Raw genomic sequence first — 19,752 nt, 5'->3', positions numbered from 1 at the left:
GTTGCTGGAATTGAACTCAGGACCTCTGGAAGAGCAGACAGTGCTTTTTTTTTTTTTTTTTTTTTTTTTTTGGTTCTTTTTTTTGGAGCTGGGGACCGAACCCAGGGCCTTGCGCTTCCTAGGCAAGCGCTCTACCACTGAGCTAAATCCCCAACCCCGCAGTCAGTGCTCTTAACCACCGAGCCATCTCTCCAGCCCACAAAGAGGCTGTCTTAAAACACAAATCTTTATCCTGATTACTGAACTTTGGTGTCCTCTTTATAGGGCTTGTTGCTCTAGCGCGGGGGACCTGGGTTTAGTTCCCAGCGCTCACATGGCAGCTCACAACCATCTGTAATTCCAGTTCCAGGAGATCTGGTACCTTTTTCTGGCCTCAGAGAGCACCAGAAGTTTGCATGTAAAACACTCACACATAAATAAAAGGAAATAGCCAGGCAGCGGTGGTGCACGTCTTTAATCCCAGCACTCGGGAGGCAGAGGCAGGAGGATCTCTGATTTTGAGACCAGCCTGGTCCACAGATTTTTCCAGGATAGCCAGGGCCACACAGAGAAATCCTGTCTAGAAAAACAGAACAGAAATGACAAAAACTCTTCGAATGTAACTAAGAGACCCTCCTGATTACCTCTACTTGTGTTTGTTTCAATCTATAACCCGGAGTAGCCTAAGCTTCAAAGAAATCTTCCTGCCTCAGCCTCCCAGGCGCTGGGATGATAGGTGTATGACTCCCACATCTGGCTTTTGCCCCATGCATAGATCATTCAAAGGAGGAGCCTGGCAAACCATAGCTGCTCCTGCAGCTGGAGGAGGGGACTGTGGGTGAAGATGAACTTTGAGTAGCCATTTGAGAACTTTATTATAAAACCAGAAGAAGGCAGGGCAGGGGAAGCCAGCTAGTCACATCTGGGGACTATCTAGGGTCTGTCCCTCTGAGAAGATGGTGGCGCTTAGGGCTGCACGGAGCTCCTCAGGGGCAAAGACACCCAGCTCAGTGATGATGCCGCCTGTGATGAGTTCGTGGGGGGTGACATCAAAGGCAGGATTCCAAACCCGGATTCCTGCAGGGGAGAGAGGGCACGTGAGGATGGGGGCTGGCCCTGAGAATTCTCTGGCTGTTGGCATTTGCCCTCACCCACAGTAATTCCTAGGCCTTAGAGTCCTGAGAATCTAGATTCACAGACACCAAATAATGCATAGAAATGCAAGCACTGAGGCCAAGCGAGAGCACAGCCTCATCGTGCTGTCCAAGCAGGCTTCAGCTTATGGATGATTTCTACCCGACTCTTGCCTGCCCCTAAAATTTTAAGAATCCACCCCAGGGCCTTTGCACCGACGCAGACATGGGTGTGCTTTCGCTGTTGCATCTGTTTTTCTGGTTCTCAGGATGGGGTGGAGTCCTTCATAGATGTTTCAAAAACCAGTTTAAAAAATGTAATTACTTCTCTAACACAGGACCATACATGTAGCTTGGGCTTGCCTCAAATTTTCTATGTAGCCAAGGCTGGTTATGATGTCCTGGCCTTCCTGTTCCCACCTCCTAAGTGCTAGGTTTACCAGATGTACACCACCAAGATTAACAAATTATTTTATAATGTCTGTTATTCTTTGAGACTTCTGTATATGATATGTTTTGATTGTATTTTTTAAAGATTCATTTATTTACTATAAATAAGTACACTGTCGCTGTCTTCAGACACACTAGAATAGGGCATCAGATCCCCTTACAGATGGTTGTGAGCCACCATGTGGTTGCTGGAATTTGAACCCATTACCTCTGGAAGAGCAGTCAGTGCTCTTAACCACTGAGCCATCTCTCTAGCCCATTTTGGTTGTTTTTAACTTAAAATGTTTTTGATGTAGTTTCGGGGTTAAATCTCAGGTCTTGCACATACTGTTATGTCCTTCATACATACCTGAGTTACACCATTGGCTGTCTCTAAAATGTTTATTTTGGGATAAAGTTTATATTGACTAGGTTGGCCTTGAACTGGTGATCTTCCTGCCTCAACCTCCTGAACAGCCACCAGGGCCCAGAGTTTCTGTGTAGCTCTGGCTGTCCTAGAACTCATGCTGTAGACCAGGCTGGCCTCAAACTCAAAGATCTGCCTGTCTCTGCAAGTGCTGGGATTAAAGGCGTGTATGGCTGCCACCACCATCTGGCTCTGATTTTTTAGATTTTGTGTGTGTGTGTGTGTGTGTGTGTGTGTGTGTGTGTGTCTCACTATGTTCGCTGAACTCTCAGCAGTCCTCCTGCCTCAGCCTCCCCAGTGCTGGGGTCACAGGTATGGTATATGAACCACTACCCCTGGCTTTCTATGCAGATATCTGTGCAGGTTGAAATTTGTTGGATTTATGCTTTTCTGACAGGGCATCATTTGGTAGCCTACACTGCCCAAAACTCACTTGTATCATCTTGAACTTGTGTGGCTCCTCCTGCCTGGGCTTCTGGAATGTTGGGATTACCACACCTAGCACAATTCTTTATATGTGTGTACATTTTCTTGCATATAGAGGCCTTGGGCAAACCTTAGTTGTGGTACCTCAGGAACTGTCCAACTTATTGAGACAGGGTCTCTCACTGAACCTGGGCTCACTGACCATATTCTGCTGGCCGAAAGCCCCAGGGAGCTGCCAGTTTTGCCTCCCCAGTACTAGGATTACAAACCGGGGCCACCATACCTGGATTTTTAAAAAGCTGGTTCTAGGGGGCCAGAGAGATAGTTCAGTGGTTAAGAGCATTGACTGTTCTTCCAGGGGTCCTGAGTACAATTCCCAGCAACCACATGGTGCTCACAACCATCTCTAATGGGATCCGATGCTACTCAGGTGTGTCTAAAGACAGCTACAGTGTTCTCATAAAATAAATAATTCTTAAAAAAAAAAAAAGTTGGCTCTGAGCCCCAAACTCAGGTCCTTATCCCAACTCTCTACCTACTGAGCTCCATCACGACCCCAGTACTATTTATACAGTCTGGCCTTGACTTTAACCTCCATCATCAGAATCCAGACAAGGAGTAGCTTGAAAGAGCCAGGCAGCTCATGCCACTGAAGCTCACACTACCCAGAGTGCCAACCCCACACCTTACCCTGTGCAGCAATCCTGACTCCATTCAGGTCAGTCAGCTCCTGGCTGGGGCGTTCCTCTATGACAATCTCCTTTCCAGTCTCCAGACGGAGGTCACAGGATGAACTGGGGGCAGCCACATAGAAGGGGATACCGTGGTGCTTGGCGACGATGGCCAGCTGGTAGGTGCCTATCTTGTTGGCTGTGTCTCCGTTGGCAACAACACGATCAGCTCCCACCACCACAGCTGGGGGTTGGGGGAGAATCAGGGAGGTCACATACCTGGTTCTGGATGCCCAAGGCGTTACCTGCCCCACTGTGCCCAGCCCACTCACCTGACACACCCTGGTGTACCATGGCTGCAGCGGCCATACTGTCAGTGATGAGAGTCGCAGGGATCTTCTCGTACACCAGCTCGAAGGCTGTCAGCCGTGCTCCCTGGTTGTAGGGCCGGGTTTCCGTGCAGAAGGTATGCTCCAGTCGACCCATCTCGTGCAGTGAGCGGATCACACCTGTGGGCAGACCGGCAGACCCACAGGGTGATCCCCAGGCCAGGGCTGCAAGTGTGGTTCACAGCCTTTCCTGTGCCTGACGCACTCTTCCCACCTCATCTTTACATCTCCGTCCTGACACCCCGAGGCGCCTCAGTCTCACATAGCAACCCCACCATTCTGATCTTTAGTCCCTGCCGTGCCCTTGTCATTGTTGAGGCAGGGTCTTGCTATATGGCTCAGGGTAAGCCTTGAAAGATGCTCTTCTTTGCCCTAGCCCGCTGAGTGGTTCTTAGCGACTGCTAATAGTTTATCTTCTGTGTGTTCTGCAGTGCTGGGAATGGATGGAACCCCCTGTCATCCCTCGTATTCCAGGCTGCAGGAGCCTAGTGTCTCTCCATGGCTCAGTCGTTGCTTAATGATTGCTGGCTGAGTCAATAAATGGGAGCCTCGTTCTGAAGATCTGGGGTCCCAAGATCAAGCGTGCTGGCCTCTGGCAGAGAGCAGAGCTTTCTTGAGAACCAAGGGCCAAGAGGAATCTGCACCTTGGCTCCCAAATCTCTATCTCGTGGCTACTTACTCAGGGTGTGTCATTCTCTGCTCCCCTGTCCTCTGGGAGTTGACGCTATGCCCCTTCTGTAGGTATGTGGCCAGGCCGGGCAGGTGACCCAGGGGACGTTTCTAATTTCTGATGGCAGAACTACTTCAATCCGTGTGCGAGAGGAGGGACAGGGTCCTAACGCCACTGGTTGAGACCCTTGATGAGCTCACACCTGCAGATGACTTCCCAAGTGTTTTTGTACAGGAGCTAATATACTGGGGGGTGGGGAAAAAGAATAAACTAATATGCTGGACTGAAGAGGCCGCTCCGTTGGGGGTTGGGGATTTAGCTCAGTGGTAGAGCGCTTGCCTAGGAAGCGCAAGGCCCTGGGTTCGGTCCCCAGCTCCGAAAAAAAAAAAAAAAAAAAAAGAGAACCAAAAAAAAAAAAAAAAAAAAGGCCGCTCCGTGGCTAGCAACACTTGCTGCTCTTACAGAGGACCTGGGTTTGGTTCCCAATACCCACAGGGTGGCTCACAACCATCTGTTCCTCTAGCTTCAGGGAATCCAACACCATCTTCTGTCTTCTGGGCATAAGGTACATGCATGGTGTAGATGCACACAGCAGGCAAAACCACTCATATACACAAAGCATTATTTGAAAAAACAAAACTAAACTAATATTCACACTTTTGTAGCTGAAGTCGTTTCTTCTTTTGGGTTTTGGGGACTAAATCCTGAATTTAGTATATACTAAGTTAAGTATGTACTCTTTTAAAGTGTTTATTTACTTTTATTTTTTAAGATATATTTTATTTACGAGGACACTGCTGCTGTCTTCAGACACACCAGAAGAGGTCACTAGATCCCATTACAGATGGTTGAGAGCCACCATGTGGTTGCTGGGAATTGAACTCAGCAGTCAGTGCTCTTAACCGCTGAGTCATCTCTCCATCCCTAAAGTGTTTATTTTTAATTCTGTGTGTGCGTGTCTCCATGCATGTAAGTGCTTGTGCCCACAGAGGCCAGAAGAGGGTGTTGGGTGTTCCGTGTTGCAGGTAGCTACTGTGGGTGCTGAGAACTTAATAGGTCTTTGCAGGAGGGGTCCATGCTTTTAAACTTTTGAGCCAGTCTTAGATGGCAGTGACAGCACCTGAGCATCTGTTGCCATGGCAACGGCCATAAATTCCCTTTGGTTCAACTCCCACCTTCACCTGGGAGCAATTATATCACATTTCAAATAAAAGGCAGACCCTTTCTGCCCTCTTCCTCTTCTTCTCTTTTTCTCTCTTCTCGACCCCCCTCACCCCCCTTGTCTCTGTCGTCCTCCTCCACGTGGGACCATGTTGGCCTGGTGTGGTTTGTCCGGATTCAAGCTGCGATTTCTAATCCCAACACTTGTCACTGAACTACACCTCCAGCTCCAGTTGCTTTGCCTTGCACCCCAAGACTCTCCCATGCCCTGACAATTGAAGGTGTCCTCACCTAATGCTGTACCGTAGCCGGCAGTGGCCAGAGCACCGGTGTTACAGTGGGTCAGCACAGTCACCTTGCCACCCCTGGGGTTGGTCTGCTCTAGGAGATGGCGGGCTCCCAAGTCGCCAATGCTCCGGTTATCTTTGAGGTCTTTCTCCAACATGTCCTCGGCAAAGCGGATCACTCTGGGGACAAAAGAAGCTCTTAGCACTGTTGGAAGGGAACTGGCTAACTTTAAAAGTTAAACCTTTAAAGCTGTGGGGTCCTTAGAGCTTCTCTGAGGACACAACTGCCATATGTGAGCCAGGTGCTGGGGGTGGGGTGCAACAGTAAAGACAAGGAAACCTTTTACCTCTGTGATGATGACGTTAAGGTGAGAGAGGCAGTTGATGAACAAGAGGGGCAGAATCAGGAAAAAGGTGTTTTTACAGAAGAGGAGGGGAAGGAGCAGGAACCTGTTGATGGAATTCTAACTCTAGTGCTTTAATGCTCTACAGTCCAGTTTCAGGTCAGAGGCAGGTGTAACAGAAAGGTAGTCAGAATAAAGTGATTTGACTGGAAGTGGGATGTGAAAGAAAAAGGTAGAGAGGAAAGCAAGGCAGAACACACAAGACTTCAAGGCAAACATGACAGACAGAACCGGTGTAATGAAACTGGTGTGGCGCTGCTAATAGGCTGAATTCAAGGACTTGGGGGAACAGAGCAGAGATGGACTCCAATCCTGTCTGTGGGCCCCTGGACACGGTACATGCATGCACTGCGCCTGCTCCCTGGCATCAGAATGGAAAAGGGAGGTCAACAGCTTCAGTTTGGTGCAGTGTCTGGTCCAGGATCCCGTACCTTTCCCGCACGGTCTCTTCAGTAGCACCCTCTAGTTCCGCCTCTCGGGCCGCCATGTGAGTCAGATCGCGGGCGGCGCGGGCCATGTTGACAGCTGTGGGCCGGGCGGCGACAAGGAGGCTCAGCTGGTCTCGCACGAAGGCCACCAGAGCGGCGAGCCCCGGACCGCCCGCACCCGCCTGCAGCTCTACAGCCAGGCTGAGGCAACCCACCAGCGCGATGGCGGGAGCGCCGCGCACCTTCATGGCGCGGATCGCTTCCCTGGCCTGCTGCACGGAGCTCAGCGTCTCATAGTGGCAGTGCTCCGGCAGCTGCAGCTGGTCGAGGATCTGCAGCGAGCCCGGCGAGTAGCGGATCGCTTCCAGTCTCATGTTGCCTACCGTACAGGGCCACACAGAATCCCGCACAGGTTGCGGGGCGGAGTTGCGCCCTGCCGCATGCGCATGCGCACACGCCGCCCTAGTAGTCCCGTGATCAGCGTCTTCCCGAGTGACCACTTGTCCTAAGGGCTAGTTGGGAGCTCAAGATGCTAAGTGACTGGGTTATTTTTGCGGAGAACCGTCCATTTGTTAGCTACGACTTGGCAGCGTCAGCTCTGCTCATCTATGGCTCACCGACACCCAGCGCTTAATCACAACCTTCCGTAGGACTACGTTTGTCTACATTTCTTTAAAAGCAAGCACCATGAAGGGCTTTTGTTCTTAGGGGCTGAAGAGACTGCTCAATGGTTGAGTCCATATTGCTCTTGTAGAGGACCACTGGCTTCACGGCTGCCTCTGTCTCTAGTTTTAAGGGATTCAAGGTCCTCTTTCAGACTTCAGTGGGGCAACATAATTACACATGCAAACGTTTAAAAATAAATCTCTCAAGATTTTAATCCCAGCATTTGGGAGATCTGTGAGTCGGAGTCTTCCTTAGTCTACAAAGAGAGCTCCAGGACAGCCAGGGCTACATGAGAAACCCTATCTTTTTTTTAAAGATTTATTCATTTATTATATATAAGTACACTGTAGCTGTCTTCAGATACACCAGAAGAGGGCATCGGATCTCTTTACAGATGGTTGTGAACCACCATGTGGTTGCTGGGAATCGAACTCAGGACCTCTGGAAGAGTAGTCAGGTGCTCTTAACCGCTGAGCCATCTCTCCAGCCCCGAGAAACCCTATCTTAAAGCTGGACCACACCTTGTTTCTATTCTATCCTGGTGTGCCAGGATGATAGGTGTCTGCCCCTATACCTGGTTGGATTAGGGGGGGTTTTATGGTTGTTTCACAAGCATCCCTACTGGTTGATCAGTGGCCCACTCCAGCCTATGACATGGAGCCTGGACGTTCTTCCTGCCTAGCTTCAGCGTTCTTTCCCCGGCTCCAGCAGCCTGGCCTCCTTTCAACCTTCCTGATGTAGTCCCTGCCCTCACCTCAGGCCATGGCCAATCTTTTTTTTTGTTTTTGTTTCTTTTTTTTCGGAGCTGGGGACCGAACCCAGGGCCTTGCGCTTCCTAGGCAAGCGCTCTACCACTGAGCTAAATCCCCAACCCCGGCCATGGCCAATCTTGATCAGTATCTGAAACCCTGCATCATGCTGTGTGGGACCACACTGCTGTCACAACGGTGCTACAGTAGCATTGCTTAGCTGGGTGGAAGTGACAGCTGGGCAGCTACTAGGTGAGTTTAGTACCACAAGGCAGGGACAGAGAACTTTAATGTTCAGGTATCAAGGGTTACATCAAGGCACAGACATCCTCACCAAAACCAAATAAATAATAATCTGTATAGGAAGATAAGTTTATGGCTGGGCTGGCAGCAATGCAGCCAGTCCCTAGGGTCTGGACAAGTCATGGCTTTTAGTCCTGGAGTTCTGACTCCCTTACTCACTCTCTGAGTCAGAGTAGTCAGCCACCAGGGAGGCGTTGGGGGTGTTGGGGTGCAGCAGGTCCTCCTGGGAGGAACCTAGGGGTAAGGCTTGATCACTACAGTTTCTCTTAGATTCTAGTGTCTTGCTGGTTCTGGGTGCCTCTGCTGTCCCTTGAAGTGTCTTGCTGTCTGGGGTGGTTCCGGGTGGTCCTCTTGGTTCTTCTGACAAGGAGTTGTCCGCTGTACACTGGGGACTTTCTGGAGCTTCTCGAGACTTTCTCCTCACTATGCCCAGGTCCCCCGGTGCCCCTGCGCTGCCGGTGGGTGGTCTGCGGCCCCGGCACAGCTTCTTCAGGACAGTGCTAGCTTTGCTGCTGCTAGTGCTGGGTCCCTGGGCTGAGGGGAACCATGATCGGTGGATGATCTCTGTCCGCTTCATTCTCTGTTTGTCCTCATAAGCTGTAGGGAAGAGGGAGTGCTATACACGGGCCAGGGCTCGGGCAGAATAGGCACAGAGCATACCCCTGGCCTTGAGCTTTCTTCACACCAGTGTAAAGAACATGGCCCACCAGGGATCAAGTGCCTCCAAACCCTGCAACCTCTGCTTCCCATGAACCCCCCAGCCCAGAGCCAGCACTCACAGTCCAGGGTGTGCAACCTTAGCAGGGCAGCCAGCCTGCGGTCATCCTCCGACTCTGGCACAAGAGGGATGGCTAGGTTGGCCTTCGCCTGCAGGGCCTGGTCCTTCTCTTCCTCCTCCTGCATGGCTTTCTTTTTCTCCTATGGGTGGGTGTGGCACACAGGCAGGAACATCAGAACCCCACCTCCTTGAGACTCAGCGGCTTCAATCCAGCCACTGGGTCAGTTTCTCCCTTGACACTGAAGCAAGGGAAGGGCCCATACAGAATCTGTGATACAAAAGTGGTCCCATATATAGAGGCTCTGAACATCAGAGTCCTGCATTCATGACAAAAAGATGGCCATGTGCCACAAGGCTACACTTTGATCAGTGATGGGCTGCAGGTATGACCTACTAGATAAATCATATCGAACTCATATCGAACCTGATAAAAACGTGTGCTAGCCCATGCCTGTGACCCCAGGCAGGGATGAGAATTTAAGACCATACTTAAGCCCGAGACATACTGATGATTCTGGGGTCCTAGAATTTTTCCTACCCTTTTATTTTGGGGGTGGGAGGGCAAGGTCTCCCTCTGTAACCTAGACAGATCTGGAACTTGAAGTAGTTCCCCTGCCTCAGCTTCCTGAGTGTTGTGGTTAGAAGCACCGGGCCCAGCATTCTGTTTTTGAGGTTAGTCTCCTACTCCTGGGCTTGGGTGATTCTCCCATTCCAGTTCCGAGTAGCTGGAACCACAGGGAGACAGCGTTGAAACTGGCTCCCTGCTTCTGTTGAAACTTAGTTCCCTCTGTGACAGCTTTGGGGAGGCAACTTTGTGAGGGCTCTTCCTGGTTTACAAAGGAGCCTTAGGGAGCCTGTGCGTCCTACCTGCCCCTTAGACCAGCAGGAAGTTGTGAGGAGTGAGATTGGGCACTCTGTACATAGTCAATCTGTAGGAGTGTCACTGCTAGACTTCCAGCTTGCACAACAGGACAGAATATAATTTTAGAGTAGACTTCACAGCCTGTGGTGTGTTTGTTATGGTAGCAGGAAGAGATTTGGGCAGGGCGCGACTCTTGTGCAGCACACAGGGATTACAGGGTCAGCCAGCAAGTGCCCAGCTTGCAGGTGGGATGTGGGGACACAGGGGACACAGGTCTGAACCATGGTCTCCCAGCTCGGAGTCTGTGTTGCTTCCCCGTGGGACTTCCCTCACCCGGAAGTGCCTCCGTAGCATGCTATTCAGAGCAAAGTCATCCTTCCAGGCATTCTGTGCCTCCTGGATGTGGCTGAGGGTGGGAAGGGCCTTCTTTAGCGTGCTGCGGTCAGCCTCACCATGCTCTAGGCGGAACATGGCATCTGTCTCCAGTTTCTCTTTCTTCTCATGCTCTGTAAGGACCACATAAGCATGACTCTGGGGAAGCAGCTGAGGGTCGTGTGGGGTGAGCGAGCAGATGGTGCTCACCTGTGGTCAGCACCTGCTCATTGTCTTCCATATCCCAACGCTCCTCCTTGCGACTGGCACCACTCACGATGACATAGTCACAGTTGGCAGGGTCTGTTTGCATCTCGATGTAGTTGACACAGAGGTGGCATTTCATCCGGAACCTGGAGTGGAACTGGAGTTAGGATGCTGTGGCCCTATCCTGAGAACTACTGCCCACTTCTTTTGGGGTACCACACCCTTCAAGAAGTCACTGAGTCCCAACCCAGCTCAGATCTGGGCAAACCCTGATGAAGATGCACAGGCGTGCATACAGAGGGAGCAACCAAGAGGCCGAAGGTGGGGCTGGAGGTTCAGAGTGCAGGGCCCACTCTCCATGCTCATGTTGGCTCTCACCCCAACTGTTAGAAACGTCAGTGCGAGCCAGCACTCCGCAGACTACACAGTAGGACCCTACCTCCACCTACAGCCCACCACCCAGACATGACAGCCGGCTTTCGTTCATTTGCTCATCCCTTACCTATTTACCCATCCACCAGCCCATCTACTCAGCTATCCATCAATTCATTCATCCACGTCTGTCTACCCATCCATCTGCCTACCAAGCTATCCATGCAGCCTGCCCATTGGTTCGTCTATGTATCCGTCTTCAGATCCATCCACCTACCCATCCTCTACTTGTTTACTCTCCTACCTATCTAGTCACCCACTTAGGTATCCTCACACCCACCCACTCCTCCCCTCTCCCCTCCATTGGCTCTTCTGTGCCAGACTGGGTGCCAACAGTTGGGAAAGCTGCTAGTAAGATAATCTGCTCTGGGAGGGGCTGCTGTGCCTAAGAACGCACCAGCAAGAAGAGCTACCTCACAAGAGGCGAGAGCTTCAGAAAAGGGCCCTTTGAGGGCAGTGTGGGGACAGCACAGGGATGGAGCCATTCAGCTTGTGTGTAGAGGGAGCAGAGGTTACAAGGCTTGAAGCGCAGTGAGAGAGCCTGACCTTTTACTGGAGAAGGTGGGAGCCATGAAGTGCTGGAGGAGGGCGACAGACCGGCTGGACAGCTCTACACAGGAAGGCTCTAGAGGAAGATGCTGAGATCCTTCCCTTTCAAGACTCCTGTATGGACCCTGTAGCCCGAAGCCATGCCTATCCCTAAAGTGCCACCAGAGGCTCCTACCTGTAGATCGGAGTCGTGTAGTAATTGCCAACCTTCTTCTTTTCTGCATTGTAGCGCACACCTGAGAGGGCGGGGAGAGAGAGAGGCTGGGTCCAAGGCACCTCTACAGCTTTTCTTTGGCTGGGAGGCAGACAGGATAATTTGCTGCCTGGCAGGGCAGGTGCCCTGGATGGGCACAGAAACTCGCAGTAGGAAAGAATGAACTTTGGGAGGTACTGGAGTACATGGCTATAGACAGTGTGGACTGAAAAGAAGGTCCTGTCCAATCCTGCTTCCACTGACTCCCAACTGCGTGTGCCTAAGCAGGGTGCCTTATTCCTCTGGGCCTCTGTTTCCCATCTTGTCAAGAGAGAGAGAAACGAGGGTAAAATGTCGATGGAGAGCTGGGTGTGGGTTATGTCTGTGACCTCAGAACTTGGGAGGCAGAGGCAGAGCCAGATGGAGTTTGAGGCCAACCTTGATGACACAGCCAGAGCCTGTCTCAGTAAATAAACACATACTACCTGAGTGAATAAACTCAGCTTTCATTATTCTTTTCAAAGATATCTGATTTTTCCTGGGAGGAAAACCAGTCCTGTCTTCTGACTGAGTCGCAGAGCTTGACTGGAAAGAACTGAGCCTGGGTGCTGCCCATGGCAGGACCTCCCTGTCTTCCTCTCCGCCTGCTGCTTTAGCTTTGGCTAAAGATGGCCATGAGGCACCTGCGGAGGTTCAGCTCCCTCCGTTTCCAATCTTAGGAACAGGACCCAGGGGCTTAAACACTCCCCAGGCTTGGTCTCTGTTCCGACAGTGCACATCCTTAGGTAGTCTGCGGGTCACTCACCTTCCTCACAGCCTCATCCTTTCCTCCCCCAGCCACCTTGTCTCCCAGCACTGTGCTCCTAGATTGTCATCGTCTTTCCTGCAGTCTAGCTAGCCCTGAGGCAGGACCCTGCCCTGCCCTTGCCCAGGATCTGGACCTCAGGGCCTAGCTTTCTCATTGCTCTCTGGTTTGGGTACCTGCCACCTTCTGATTTGTCAGAAGGTGGGGTTGACAACATCTCCAGTGTCTCATAACACCTGGCACAGAGGGGGCTGAAGGGGTGGGCAAGGCAGGTGGGGAGGGCGACGCTCACCCATGCTCACCCATTGCGGCGCTCACCCACGCTCACCCATGCCGATGTGGTTCTTACAGCCGTCACACCAGATGTTGTATGGCATTTCAAATCTAAACAAAGACAAGGACTTTTAATTGTTGTTGTTTTTCTTCTTCTTTTTTCTTTTTTTCTTTTTTTTCGGAGCTGGGGACCGAACCCAGGGCCTTGCGCTTGCTAGGCAAGCGCTCTACCACTGAGCTAAATCCCCAACCTGTTGTTTTTTTTAAATGTTTTGTTCTTGCATTTATTTATTGATTTAACCATTGTGTGTGGTGGTCAGAAGACGACCTTCATGAGTTGGTTTTATCCTTCTATTCTGCGGGTGTGGGGACCGAATTCAGGTTATCTGGCTTGACCACAAATGCCTTTACCCACTGAGTCACTGCTCCCCACACCCCTTTTTTCTTAAGATGTATTCTGGCTGTGTTACCTAGTCTATTCCTGAACTCTTGGACTCAAGTAATCCTCCTGCCTCAGGCCACATAGTCCTTGGTAGGCAGATGTGTACACCTGTGCAGGCCCTGGCTGGCCACTCTTTCTTCTGTGCTCATTTCCTTATGCATCACTCTCTGGCTTGTCCTACCCAGACAGAGTCTGGTCCCAGGCCTGGAGTCAGGGTCTGACCACACAACTAATAGGAAAGAAGGTTCAAGGGTGTCAGGTCTTGTCTTGGCCTTAAGACCCCTGGCACTTCTTCTTTTGGAGCCATAATATAGCTGGTCTGCTGGAAGAGAGACCCACTGTGGAGCAGTCTACCCATACAGGCCAAGGCCCCACAGGACTTGTCTTCTGCCTCCAAGCACTCATCAATAAAGGAAGAAGGCCTAGTCTCCCTTCCAAGCCCAGAAGAGACGCCCAGCCTTGTTATCAATAAAAATGCTTATTGTTCTCTCATACAGCAATAGCTGACTGATTGTTCTCTCACACAGTGATGGCTGACTGATGCACTGTCTATCAGCTTCATGGAATTATAACCTTGCAGCATTGGGTCAGTCAATTAGGGGATATGAGATCGATGCAAAGTGGAGGTCTTGGGAGAAGGGGAGAAGTTTCTTACCGGATAATAAGGATGCCTTGTGAGAGCTTCCGAGCCCGTTCTCGAAGTGGGTGGCTGTTGTGGTATCGGTTGAGAGAGCCATGCTGTGTAGAAAGGGTAAGTGAAGGAGAGCGGGCTAAGCTGGGTAGCTTGTTCCCTTGCTGTTCCTACGCTGGGGGACAATGCCTCCTAAGTAGGAGGGGCTTCATTCTTACACCCTACAAGCAACATGGGAGGTGTGGAGGTACACAGCTTGGGGCCAGGGACAGAGTTGTCCTTGGTATCTGAAGGAAGCAGTTCCAGGAGCCCCCAGGGACACCAGCATCTTTAGGAATGCTTTATATGTAATGGCATGGTAATTGGGTAGAGTCTGCACACATTCTCCAGGGAGGGGCCTGCGAGTCTTCTCTAGGTGACTTGTCACACTTGGTCCCTAAGCTGTGGGGCTGTGGGGAGATGCTCACCTTTTCGGGGTTGAAGTCCGGAGGGTAGTACTTGTTCTGGCCTTTCCTTTCCCCCTGAAAGCAGAGGGAAAAAGTTGGAGAAGGCCATGCAGGGCCTACGCACCCCATATCCAGGTTACCATGTCCTCCTCCGGGGTCTAGACCAACAAGTGTGGTCTTTATCCCTCATCAAGAAAATGTCCCTTTGCAAGAGACAGAGACCACACGGAAAGCCACAACCGATCCATACGCAGGGTTGTGCAGCAGCTGCCCAACTGCAACGCCCCCCCCCCCCAACTCTGGCACAGTGACCACTGTGGGAGAGGAGGCAGGAGATTGATTATGAGGTCCAGAGGACTTTGCTGTGAGACTATGTCTCTTAGAGGCATTACAAGCCATACCCGTGAAGGCTCTCCCACATGACTGCCCAAACATGAGGTGAACAAGAACACCAACCAACATGTTAAAGAGGACAGGGTGAAGACCATGAGGCCTCTACCCTATACATAGAACCACAGGCAACTGAGGAAATCTGGGAGCAGGTGAGGCTGCTCTCCCCAAAGAGAAACACACCAACGGGTTCCCAGTGCCAAATGTCATCCCTAAAAACACACACACGAGCGACAGTGTTTGCACTCAACAGGTTATATTTGGAAATGTGTCCATAAACACACATGCAAGAACAACCAATGACAGAAGAGGCCGTGAGTCTCAAGGAGAGCAGGGAGGGCAGACGGGAGAGTTTGGACGCTCACGGCAGGCAGGCTCAGCTGGAAGCAGCAGTGTTGCTGTCAGGGGTGGTGAGGCAGAAGCGGCTGCTTAGGGCTGATGGTGTCTGCCAGCCTAAGGACCTGAATTTAAACCTGGGGACCACAGGGTGGAAGAGGAACCAATTCCTCCAAGCTGACCACCACATGCACGCACACCTGTTCTACAATAAACAAAAGCATAATTATCTATTTTTAAAAGTTATTGATTAGCTTAGCTGTACAGGGCCTCCTTTTCAGAGGATGAGTTTCCTAGAGCTAAACTGAAGAAGAAAGTGGGCAGGGACACACACATTTTATAGTGGCTAGTGTAAGGCTGGGCTAAGGCAGGGCTGGGCTAAGGCAGGGCTGGGGTAAGGAAGGCTGGGGTAAGGCAGGGCTGGGGTAAGGAAGGCTGGGGTAAGGCAGGGCTGGGGTAAGGAAGGCTGGGGTAAGGCAGGGTTGGAATGTGGCTCAGTGGCAGAGCTCCTGTCTGGAACTTGCAAGGCCCTGGCTTCCATCCCCCACTCTGAAGCAGGGAGGCATAATCCTGCATTTGGATATGGATCTCTGAGGAAGAAGGACTAGGAGTTTAAGATCATCCTTAGCTAAATAGCATAAGGAAGGAAGGGAAAGGGCAGGAGGGGAGCAAGATCTTCACAGAGAGGTGACTGGGGGTGGGGTGTTCCAGTTCCCAGCGAAGCTCTGCAACCACCATATATGACAACCAATAATGACCACTCAAGGGCCTGGGATGGGCAGGGCTGCCAGGAGGAGTGCAGACCTGGGAATCCTCTACTCACCATCTTGGGAACTGCCTGTAGGGTCTTACTAGCAAGGCTCCAACTGTGAAATCAGCCTGGCGAGCACATGCAGTGAGGAGTGCCCTTTGGAGGCTGCGGGGGCTGCGGAGGCTGTGAAGATGGGGCTCTGTGGCCTGGATCTTCTGGTTCTTGGAGTTCACAGGAGTTCTGAGTTGCAACCTGACGCTGAGCCTCCACAGAGTGCAGGGGTAGCCAAGGAGAGCCTGGAGGGAGGGAGGGAGGGAGGGAGGGAGGGAGGGAGGGAGGCAGGCAGACAGACAGACAGACAGACAGGTAAGAGAGCCATGTGACTCCAGACTCTACACTGAGGTGTCCGAGTACAATTGGTATCCGTCCTAGCCCTTCCCTCAATTCCTACCGCCTGTCCTGCTCCTGCTGCAGAAGCTGCAAAGGGCTCCTTTTAAATGTACACTTTATAACGTGAATTTCTCTGTGTGTGTATGGCATGTGAAGCACATGGAGGTCAGAGGACAACGTGTAGGAGTCAGTTCTCTCCTTTCCTCATGTGAGCCTTTCACTATACTCAGGCTGTAGGCTTAGTGGAAAGCCACTGAGCCATCTCACCTGCCCAGTACTCACATATACTCACTGGCGCAGTACTCACATATACTCAGTACTTATATATACTCACTGGCCCAGTACTCACATATACTCAGTACTTACATATACTCACCAGCCCAGTACTCACATATACTCAGTACTTACATATACTCACTGACCCAGTACTCACATATGCTCAGTACTTATATAAACTCACCAGTCCAGTACTCACATATTCTCAGTACTCACATATACTCAGTACTTACATATACTCACAAACCTAGTACTCACATATACGCAGTGTAACCATGCCCCGGCCTCCTAGAAGCTCCCATCTAGTTTACAATCAAATCTACAGGCTTTTCTGCCTCCCAGACCTTGCTCTCTGAGGAAGTCTCTTACCCCTCTCCTCTCTTGCTCTGTTCTGGACAAGCTGAGTCCCTGGCTGTCTGTAGAGGCCAGGCAAGCAGACTGCTCCTGAACCACTGAGATGGACTCAGAACCTCACAAAGGCTAAGTCAGTACTCTCCCACTAAGCTCCACTTCTCTGACCCTCACTGGAGGATTCCAGGCAGGGGTCCTAGCACTGAGCTATAGCTTATGCCCAAGACGTACTGTGCTAGCTTCAGTTGGGTCACATCTCACTGCTGTGTGGGTAACTGTTAACTTCAAACCCAGGGCAAATGGCTGAGGCACCTAGTTAATATATCAAGTCAGACCTGGCCACCTGGTCCTCCCAGCACCCCTCAGTCCCTACAGATTAAGGGGTATGGTTGGTATATCCTGTCCCCTAAACTTTCTAACCCAGGGGTTGGGCTACCCTCCTCCCAGAGGCATATGCATGCATATATATATATATATATATATATATATATATATATAAATTTATGCGCCAGACATCTGGGTTTCTGTATCTTTGCCCTCCTGGGTGCTGCACCTGATTCCCCCTGTCCTCTTCTCTCCTCACATGGTCCAGCTCAGTCCGGCCATGTTCTCTCTAGACTCTCCCAGACCCAGACGGCTCTGCCTCTGCTCTCCTTTTATCTACAATAGACTTTCTGCTCCACTTAGAAGCAGTCATGACCTTTCTTTTCCTTTTTATTTTTTATTCAATGACCACTGAGGACTCACACAGCACCAGAGCCTGACATTGGCATTGTGTCGGGTAAAGTCTCAAATGCAAATTGAGATGCCAGAATCCAGAAACTGCATTTAAGATTTTCCCCTCTCTTCCCAACTGCCTTGACAATGTTTTTATTTTTGTTTTTTGTTTGTTTCTGGTTTGAGACAGGGTTTCTTTATGTAGCCTTGGCTGCCCCTGAGCTGCCTGCTTCTGCCTGCTAAATGCTAGGAGGCCACTACCTCCATGGGGGAAGTTTTTTAAGAGAAATTTATTTTTAAATAGTGTGTGATTGTGCCCAGAGTCTAGGAGAGGACGTCCGACTCCCTGGGGCTGGGACTATAGACAGTTGTTGAGTCACCTGACATGGGGTCTGGGAACTGAACTCAGATATTTCAGAAAAGCAGTATGTGCTCTTAACTACTGAGCCATCTTTCCACCCTTAAATTAAGAAAAAAAGAAATCACTGTGTGTGTGTGTGTGTGTGTGTGTGTGTGTGTGTGTGTGTACAAGTGTGACTGTGTCAGTGTGTGCAGGTCAGAGGAGGAGTGGGAGTCAGTTCTCTCCTCTCCTCATGTTGGGGATAGAACGCAGGTAGTCAGGCTTGGTAGGCATACCTACTGAGCCATCTCAGTGTGCCCTCTCCCAGATACTTATGATGTCCAAGTACTTAAATACCCAGTCAGGTTGGGGGGCACAGCTGCCTGAGTTTAAATTCAAGCTCCATCTCTTACCAGCTGGGGACCTGGGTCTGACTTTCCTCGAGTGCCCGCTCATTACCTGTCAGAAGAGAATGCATTCCAGGGAGTGATGGTACATATCTTTAATCTCAGCACTTGTGTGTGTGTGTGTGTGTGTGTGTGTGTGTGTGTGTGTGTGTGTGTGTGAATGAGTGTGCTCTATGCTGAGAGATGGGAGGGCAGCTATAGTCACAGCAGAACCAGGAGGGTACACACTGAGTTTGAGGCCAATCTGGTCCACACAGCAAGATCCAGAACCACACAGGGAGACCCTGTCTCAAAAAGCAAAAACAAACCAAACAAAAACGAAACGGAGGGAGAAGCGGTCTGTGCCTGGGGTCTGCTTTACAATGTTTAACATGTTTGAGGCATACCCTTCGATGTAGCCCAGGCTGGCCCAGGACTCCAGATCCTCCAGCCCCAGCTTAAGCTTAAATGGCTCCACAGCCAGGTTTCATACAGACTGCTCAGGTGGATAGATGCACAGGGGGTTCTTCAGTGCCAAGGGTCACTCCTGACCTCATTTGCCACAGCAAACTACAGCTTGGGCATCAATCTCTCTGCTGCTTCCTAGCTGCCTGACTGTGGGTCAGCAGCTACCTGATTCCTACTTTCCCCATTTGGGAAAATTTTTTCTAAAGGATTCAGTCAGTGAGGATGCCATTGGGCGTCATCACAGGGCTTAAGTATTGAGAAGAGCAGGCATGGGACAAAGAACAGTGACAATTCCAGCTTTCTCCTACCTACTACCAACTATAAAAATTATTTTTGTTATGTTTATGTGTGTGCACAGGTGCCCGGAAAGGGTAGAGGGTTGGATTCTCTGGAGATACAGACAGCTGTGAGCTCTGGAAACTGAACCCTGGTCTTCTGCTAGAGCAGTTCAAGCTCTTAACCACAGAGCCACCTCGCTAGCCCCATTACAAATTACATTTATTTGTTTTGTGTGTGTTTGCGGAGGGTGCAACGAAGTGGGAGTGTAGGTCAGAGAACAGCCTATAAGAATTGATTCTTTGACCATCCTCAGGGGTCGAGCTCATGTCGTGAAGTTTGGCCGCAAGCGCCACTACCAGCTAAACCACCTCGCCGGCCCCAAAGCTACTGTTCCCAAGCACCATGTTTCAACTCAGGCTAGGAGGGCTCATTTTCTCCATAAGACGCCTAGAGGCGCCATTGGCCGAAAACGGCGGCTGGGTCCTGGGAACCCGCTCGAGGCCGCAGGTCTCCCGTGGCAGGCCAAGGGGTGGGATTGGGGACCTGCCACCCCCCGTCGCCGTCGCGGACCGGTCCGCACCCCGTACCTACCTGCCCTCTTCCTGACGTCACGCCTCCACCAGCCCGGAAGCACACCCGGAGCCTGGAACCCGCGGATCGCCCGCCTCTGCGGCCCGAAGGCGCCTGCGCGAGCCGGAGCGAGGCACTTTCGTCATCTTGATTGGCTGAGACTCTTGCAGGCCGACCAATTCAGACCTGTCTAGCCGGGGAAAGCCCCGCCCACCAGGCGGGGCCCAAACTGAGATGGCTACCTGGTCCCTCCCTCCCGGAAGTTCTACTTCGCCTCCGCCCAGCCCTGGCGGCTGAGTTTTGGAAAGGAGCTGATTCGTTAATTTTAAGCTTTGATTTGACTGACTTTTGAGACCTGGTTTCTTGTATCCCAGTTTGGCTCTGGA

At 51.1% G+C, this 19,752-nt stretch overlaps 2 protein-coding genes across 6 annotated transcripts; both read right to left on the bottom strand.

The window, feature by feature from the left end:
- Positions 1-436: 436 nt before the first annotated feature.
- On the bottom strand, positions 437-6,830 carry Mri1 (methylthioribose-1-phosphate isomerase 1). The gene is made up of 5 exons (NM_001010947.2): positions 6,408-6,830; positions 5,577-5,752; positions 3,398-3,574; positions 3,085-3,309; positions 437-1,056 (listed from the first exon to the last, which is right to left on the bottom strand). The coding sequence occupies exons 1-5, from the start codon at positions 6,776-6,778 to the stop codon at positions 896-898; spliced, it is 1,110 nt and encodes a 369-aa protein (NP_001010947.1). The 5' UTR covers positions 6,779-6,830; the 3' UTR covers positions 437-895.
- A 1,260-nt stretch (positions 6,831-8,090) lies between these two features.
- Yju2b (YJU2 splicing factor homolog B) lies at positions 8,091-19,417 on the bottom strand. Of its 5 annotated transcripts, none has more exons than XM_087594357.1 (10): positions 19,388-19,417; positions 15,662-15,885; positions 14,134-14,187; positions 13,691-13,773; positions 12,623-12,704; positions 11,498-11,558; positions 10,345-10,487; positions 10,096-10,268; positions 8,902-9,040; positions 8,091-8,719 (listed from the first exon to the last, which is right to left on the bottom strand). In XM_087594357.1, the coding sequence occupies exons 5-10, from the start codon at positions 12,624-12,626 to the stop codon at positions 8,274-8,276; spliced, it is 966 nt and encodes a 321-aa protein (XP_087450483.1). In that variant the 5' UTR covers positions 12,627-12,704; positions 13,691-13,773; positions 14,134-14,187; positions 15,662-15,885; positions 19,388-19,417; the 3' UTR covers positions 8,091-8,273. The 5 variants fall into 5 exon arrangements, with proteins under 5 accessions (XP_087450483.1, XP_087450481.1, XP_087450484.1 ...); XM_087594355.1 differs by having other exon boundaries at positions 12,649-12,704; XM_087594358.1 differs by lacking the exon at positions 19,388-19,417 and adding an exon at positions 18,077-18,120.
- Positions 19,418-19,752: the final 335 nt, after the last annotated feature.

The sequence above is a fragment of the Rattus norvegicus genome, chromosome 19 (assembly GCF_021556685.1).
Source record: "Rattus norvegicus strain SHRSP/BbbUtx chromosome 19, alternate assembly SHRSP_T2T, whole genome shotgun sequence".
NCBI classification, from domain to species: Eukaryota; Metazoa; Chordata; class Mammalia; order Rodentia; family Muridae; genus Rattus; species Rattus norvegicus.
Note: the sequence above shows the minus strand (reverse complement) of the source record. Positions and strands in the feature narration are given on the sequence as shown.